This window comes from Anopheles merus, chromosome 3L, assembly GCF_017562075.2.
Source record: "Anopheles merus strain MAF chromosome 3L, AmerM5.1, whole genome shotgun sequence".
NCBI classification, from domain to species: Eukaryota; Metazoa; Arthropoda; class Insecta; order Diptera; family Culicidae; genus Anopheles; species Anopheles merus.
In genome coordinates, this window is record NC_054085.1 from 8,192,457 (window position 1) to 8,199,845 (window position 7,389).

At 36.7% G+C, this 7,389-nt stretch overlaps 2 protein-coding genes across 2 annotated transcripts; one reads left to right on the plus strand and one right to left on the minus strand.

Annotated features, from left to right (window-relative positions):
- Positions 1-2,548: 2,548 nt before the first annotated feature.
- Positions 2,549-3,026, minus strand: LOC121598913 (perlucin-like). Its single transcript, XM_041926280.1, has one exon. It carries the CDS (start codon positions 3,014-3,016, stop codon positions 2,549-2,551), a length of 468 nt encoding a protein of 155 aa, XP_041782214.1. The 5' UTR covers positions 3,017-3,026.
- A 144-nt stretch (positions 3,027-3,170) lies between these two features.
- On the plus strand, positions 3,171-3,800 carry LOC121599851 (mannose-binding protein-like). Its single transcript, XM_041927951.1, has 2 exons — positions 3,171-3,260; positions 3,357-3,800. Exons 1-2 carry the CDS (start codon positions 3,203-3,205, stop codon positions 3,728-3,730), a joined length of 432 nt encoding a protein of 143 aa, XP_041783885.1. The 5' UTR covers positions 3,171-3,202; the 3' UTR covers positions 3,731-3,800.
- The last annotated feature ends 3,589 nt before the right edge of the window (positions 3,801-7,389 follow it).

Below are 7,389 nucleotides of genomic sequence, written 5' to 3' on the forward strand. Positions count from 1 at the left end.
AACGTTTTAGAATACTCGGAAATAACCAATAGGAGAATAGAAGAGGGTGAAATAGTCTTTTCTATCAAAAACATAATTGTATCGATAGAAAATTACGAGATGTTTAAAGTCATAGCCATTCCAAACTTTGCCAATCATACGATTTTAGACATACATGAAAAAACAATAGCCATCAACGAAACTAGTTACTTATACCCGAAGGAAATTTTTAAACTGAACGAATCGCACTACATATCTTCTGAGAAAATAATACAACGAGAACCAGACTGCATAGCATCAGCATTACTACACACAGAAAGTGGTACCAGATGTAGTTCAAAGGAAATAGGGCCAGAAGTCACTGAATTTATACAACTTACAAATCCAAACAGTATTCTGTTCTTCTCTACCAACCCTGATAAGATATTACTAAAATGTAACAAAACACTCACTACCCCAAGCTGCTCAATCGGAATCATAACCTTGTCACTAGACTGTAGCATTTTGACGAGCAAGTTCGAAATACAACCGACGATGCTAATAAAATCTGAGCAAGTTAGAGCATATTTTAAACCCATGTTAAATTTAAGCATATCAAAAGAAGATAAGTCTAACGAAGTAGAATCGGTAACTAGTAACTATGTACTTTTCTCAATAACCATACTAAGTGTTTCTATTACGGTCATCTTGGTTTCCGCGATGTTAATCAAGAAATATCTAAAACAAAATATTGGTCCTCCTCCATGCAGGCCACCCACTTTAAACCTAGAATTGTAACTCCCCTACGAGGACTTACGGGGGGAGGGATGTCGCTGACGACAATTTAGGCTTAAAAAACAAAGCGTTGCTAGGTCAATAAATGCTGACTAGCTACGTTATGCAACGCGCCAGCGATGCGCGCTGGTTTAACGATTAAATGGAAAATAGGCTAAGAAGAATAGACTAAGAAAAATATGCTGATCGACGACGGTCAGCAGTTTTAGAGTATAAAATCAATTGAATAAACTAATGAATGGATTATTTGCCAAGAACCAGTTGGTGCGTTATTATTGTGCTTAAGTCGGCGTGTACTGTGCCTGTCTTAAGCTGCTGCTCCGAAAGACACTTTCGTGTGCGCGACAGGTCATACGTCTGGAACCTCTTTATCGATTTACTTCATATGTTTATTTCTTCTATTTTTAAAAGCTTTAAAAAATATCACCTTACTAATGACTCAAGCAAACGAATAGCCGACATCTGTGTCTATGGTTGTTTTATACTCCTGATTCTTCGATGTAAATTAGTTTCCTAACATACATAACAGTTTGTTTTCAATAACTTTCCTTATAAAAGAAAAGCTCAAAATTAAACTGACATCAAAAATCTGTTATGTCTATAAATCATAAATGGATAGAGATAGAAAAGAGATTTATTTTTTTAACGACTTTTAATTGCAGCTGGTTTCAAATTTTGTTCAGCTTCCATTCAGTATACCTTAACGATTCCATTCCGCTTTTTCTCAAAATTTATGAATTGGGAAGAGAAGTTATAGATGTTGTCAGTCCAGGGCTATTGTTTATTAAAATTCCTACGTTTGCCTTCTTCTGATCCCTTAATCTATAGAGGGCCCTTCCAACTAATTGAAAAAAAAATTCCAAACTAATTTCTAAGTATATCTTTTTTTCTAACTTTAAAGCCTAAATTACCTAAGGTCAGACTTGAATATTTTATATAAGTATTTAGATTTTAAAACTCCCATCGATAACGCTCTCTGCATGCCACTTTGAATGTCCAATTATTAGTAATTGTTCATTTTAATTTGAAATATTGTTGAACATTCAGTATCACATAGATAGGTGGTTACGACTAGCAGAAACATTTGCAAAAACATTAAACGTTAGTAACATTATGAAACGAATCACTGGTTGCAAATGTAGAAGTATCATTTTCCAGCTCGTTAACCTTAACCTATAAGTAATTGAGTTTTTTTTTTATTGCAATTTTCAGCTTTATCAATTTTGTAAAATCTTCTTCCGTGTAGCTGATTGTTGAATGTGTATTGTGATGATCGTACATTCGTCACAACTGGACGTCGCCGGTAGGTTAGTGTTTTGCTAACATAAGCCGAGGTCTAATTAATTTTTTTTCGATGTGGACTCATCGACACTTGATCGTCCAGAAGAAGTGTGTTGCTATGGTGTGATCTAATTTGCGGAAGGTCTTATAATTAATGTGCTGCTGTGGTATGATTTGGCTTTCCGAACTGTGTTACAATGTATCTATACTTTATAGTGTGTATTTTTATAGGCCGTCCACAAGCACAGAGGAGACGTCGTAGGCCCAAATTGAGGTGACAACCGTGAGCGGTTTCGGACACTCCTGAGGCAGGTTTTAAATGTTTCTAATATTCTCTTCCAAAAAGGTCAAAAAGGCTCACCTAAGGAAGAATTTTCTCAAGGTTGTTTCATAATAAGCTGTTGAATCATATCTCTCCTCAAATAGAGCAATCTACAAAAAAAAACCTACATAAACAGATTTTTCATTCCATAAATATTATTTTTATTTATACTGTAAATTATAAAAAAAGCTATTATCCGAAAGAATAACTGTACGGTGAATAGTATTCACACACATAAGGATATTCCCGAGTGCACTGTCTATCGTTCCACATAGCTGTATTGAACACACCGATGGTAAGACAGTTGTCTACTGAGTTTGCAGCATTACTTGGCTTTCCTGGGTACCAGTTAGTGTATCCACTCATCCTTCCAACAGGAGTATTTCTTGATAGCCATATCCACGATCCTTGTAAGCCAAGCTGCGTTCCCGAAAGCCATACTTCACCGGTAACTCCTGCTTTTCTGATTACACTCCAAACTTCAGAATTTTGAAAGGCCGTTTGGGTCGCCGCCAGGTATCCTCCATTCATTATGCACCGATCCCATGCTTCGAAAAACGGCAACTTTTTGGTGTGAACGGTATAACGTAACGCCTGTATTGAAGGTACAAACTCGGAAAGAAATCCAACGACAATAATAAAGATCACACGAGCCTGCATCTTGTAGAGATACGGGTGAGGTTTGTGTGAAAATGACGAACAACATCCCGTTTTTATAGGTAGATTTTAGAGACCTCAACACCTGTGTCAACAAGACCAATCCTAGTATAAAAGAATGTCTATTAACCGTTTCTCATAGCAGTTCAGACCGGACGGTGCTACTGAAGCCATCGTTTAATCAAAAGGATGTTCAAACTATTGCTCTTGCTGTTGTGTTTGGCGTTATTCGATATTCAAGTTAATGGTAGGTATAAATTATCCCTAAGTAAATGTCTAGCACTAGCTCTAGTCCTTCTATAAGGTACATAACATTGAAACTGTTTCTCTCACTATCTACCAGGATTCAAACACTATGTAGCTTACAAACGAAAGATTAAGTTCTTTTCCGCTTGGCAACAATGTCGACTTTACAACGGCCATTTGGCTTCAATTGAGACACCCGATGAGAATGCGCGGGTCGCACGAGCGATTAAGGCCGTAGGAGATATTACCGACGATTGGTACATTGGGGGTACCGATATAGGTTTTGAAGGTAGATTTGTTTGGATCGGTTTAAACAAAATAGCATCATACTTAAATTTTAATCCCGGTGAGCCCAATAACAATAAAAACGAAGACTGCCTCGTCATGAAAGGATCGAAGACAGGTGAAAAGTGGAGCGACGTATCTTGCGAGTATGAAGCAGAAGGATTCGTTTGTGCGTTTATTGTATAGGGACAACATTAACCATGGAATATTATTTTAACACATCATTCTACATAAGCAAAAATAAATACAACGAAACAGGGCTGTTTTCACAAATAAAAAAGCTCACGGAAATCAGTAGAGATTCAAATCAATATAGTGCACCCACATATCACAATATAGTCCTGGGGATCATGGCTATCATAAATGATAGCCATCAAAAATGTAAACAAAAAGTGCTTGGCACCAAGGGAAACATAAACAAAAATGGTCTGGCACTCAAAGTGTTAAATGGTACAGCTGCATATAACTTATAATATAAGATAACTTGTAATGTCCATTACATTTAAAACATTATAAAATCTTTACAGCGGTGGATCTAACGGTAGGCGGACTAGGTGGTCGCCTGGGACCCTGCCGATATAGGTGCCCCGAAAATCGCTAGGCTGTAGTATGTTGTATGTATACAAGTGGACATGACACTAGCGACAAGGGCTCCCGAAAGAAGGGATATTGAGGCCTCGAGGCTGGCGAATCATTTGCGACTATTTTTAGTATCCGCTCCAGGCCTATGTATGGCTTCATCAGTAGGTCGATTAATGGACCATACTCAGTTCCTGATTTGATTTGGTTTGGGAAGCCGATTACGTCGGTGTATACCTCAGAGTAATAGGTAACTATGAAATTTCATTGCGTATCCCTGTAATCGGGTCCAATTGATAAGTGAAAACAAAATTACCACGAATATTTAAAACTATTTCCATTTATTTTGGAACAGAAAAAAAACATATTTTTTTAAGACTGCGACCATTCCTTCGCTCATTTCCGCTCCACTCACATGTTATTCACTTTCAGAAAATTGAGTAGTCTAGTTTCGTTTGCTTTTTTTCGCTGTTGTCAACATTTTGAATTTGTGGAGAAAAATAAGCGTCCCTATGTACACACTTCACGAGTTCTTATTCAAACAATCTATTACAACTATCATATTGTTCCAGACAAGGCAGAAAAAATTGAGAGCAACTGTTTCAATATTCCCTTTAAAAAACAGGCAAACGAAGACTGAACAACGCAAATGTGTTCCTGATTGCCTCTACACAAGCGCCACAGATGCCATAGGATAAACCGTACAAATGCTACTGTCTCCACGCACCACTAGTACGATTTGTGCTTTTTTTCTGAAGTTGAAGTTTAAACTTTTTTCTGTTATGAAGAGCTAAACGCTCCGCTGTTGTGTTATACTATGCCCCCAACTATGCGCTATGATTATATTGGCGTTATATTTACAATGCGATTTTCCAAGTTCCTAAGAATAAGGTATCTGTAGAATTAGCGATTTGATTATGCTATAGTTTTCATAGTATTTTGTTTAGAAAAACTGGACCAGTGAAATCGTAGTTTTAATTATTGTATTCTAAAGCAGCCATGTACCTGCGTAATGCACTGCATTGCATACCTTTGGGCGTTAAGCAGGCCAGGTAAAAGGAAATATGAACTTGCACACAAAACCTAAACGTAATTGAGTAATAATAAATCGAATTGTGCAGCTTATGTAAGGTGAGTCTGAGCGACGACAGCTCGTTGGTAAATCTCAAGTCAAGATTTAATCTTATGTGTACAAATTGTTATTCTATTTTCTTCAGATTTATAATATCTAAATTATTACCTTAATAGATATGGCATTCGTACAACTGTAAATAAAACTTCTAACATGTAAGATGTGTTATTTTTTCAAAACTTTTTTTTCATTTTTTCACGCCTACACATGATAAAAGATGATTAAAGAGTTTATAAGAACTTGAGAATGCCTGGATAAAGAACTAAGAATAGTTATTTCTACGATCTTTAATTAGCACTAGTTAGCTAACGTAACAAAATACTTAATGCATAAGGCGCAGGGGAGCACAGCGAACTCGATGGCTGGATCAGGTGAAGCGGGATTTGTGGGAGATCGTGTAGACTAGTGATGTGCTGTATGGAGCATACCCACGACTCCGATCCGACTCCGACTATTGTTAGTTCGTTTCCGACTCCGGCAAAATGGAACCACTAGATCCGCCCGGAGTCGGAGTCGTTTGGAGTCGTCCGTAGTCGAAGAGTTGGAGTCGGAGTCGTCCGGAGTCGTCTGGAGTCGAACGACTCCGAACGACTCCGAACGACTCCAAACGACTCCGGACGACTCCTGACGACTCCGACTCCGGGCGACTCCGGACGACTCCGAACGACTTCGAACGACTCCGATTTGCTAGAACTCCGAAAATAAGAATACATATTAAGGTTTATTTTATTTATGCCTAGTCAGTTTTTGTTTGAAATATAACATGAATTTCAGTGTTTTTCGTTATGGCAATGTGCTCTGATAACGATTTAATGGCTGTATGTCACCTGTGTATTGAACTGTCATTTCTCAACATCACGGATATACGGACAGCCGGATAAAAGATACCCGAATATACGGCGTCTCACTGTGTCTGTAAACTAGATCAAATTTAATTCATATAATTTGGTAGCACGTTGTTAAATATTAAATGGAATGCTGTATTTTATTTCTGAATAATTAAATCGAACTGTTTTATTTATTTTTTAATATTTTTGAAAAACTTCTTCAACTTCAATTCTTCAAACTCATGTTGTTGATATCCTTGGCAGCATGAATCAAAATAAGTTTATCAAAAGGGAACTGTATCAAATTTGAAATACTTCTTTTTATATATTATTTTTTTCGCAGAAAAATCGCAGAAACCCCAGTTCTTGAAAGCTTTTATTTCAGTATGTAAATATAATCGCAATTTCGAATAATTAATTCAATACAATGCTTGCTTACAATTTGCTATGCCAAATCAGCCCATTGAGATTATTTCATTCATGATTATCGCCAGCTAGTACTATAGGTGAATTACAAACAACCAGGCGTCCGCTTTAGCCAACTTCATATATACGCTTACGTCACGTGCACGCCACGACTGAATAAAGACTCACACACGCAATCTAAGAACTCATACCAACGCTGGTTTCATTAGTGCTCCAAACCTACAAACAAAAACAAAGGGAAATCCCATGGGCCCCCGGGTCTTATGACTCACCGCTCCACAATAGCGGCATAGCAAAACGAAAACAATTGGGGAGTGTGGAAAACTTCAACTCAAATGGCTGCAAATGTCGATACAATTGAGTGCAAATAAAAGCCTTAGGATAAACTTAGCTAAATTAGTATCAGTAGAGAAAGATGCTTTCTTGCTTCTTACAACACCGGCAATGTTTGGCAATAAAATGAAGCAGGTGGTCGCACATATGCTTCGTAATACGTAAAACTTTGTAAGTATGTGAGTTTCATAGTAGTAGTGAGATCTAGTTAAACGAATTCACGGTGGGCATAATTTGCTAGAATTTTGATCAAAACTATGTTTAAATAAATATTTTACTAACTTTTTACTATAATTTTTCTTTAATTTTTATTTTGTTTACTCATTTTTAACATACAAGTAACGCTATGTATTTTTGATAGTTTATTGTAGGAGAGGCATACTACCAACATTATCAAAAAGATTAATCTAATATTTTTGGTTTCAAATAAACTAAATCGCTCAAAACACGTAAAATGTATTCAGTAATCATAAGTAAAAAAAAATGATAAAATAAATAAGCTTTACCTCATTAGATTATTGATACGTTTAGTTAATGCAAAATCTATG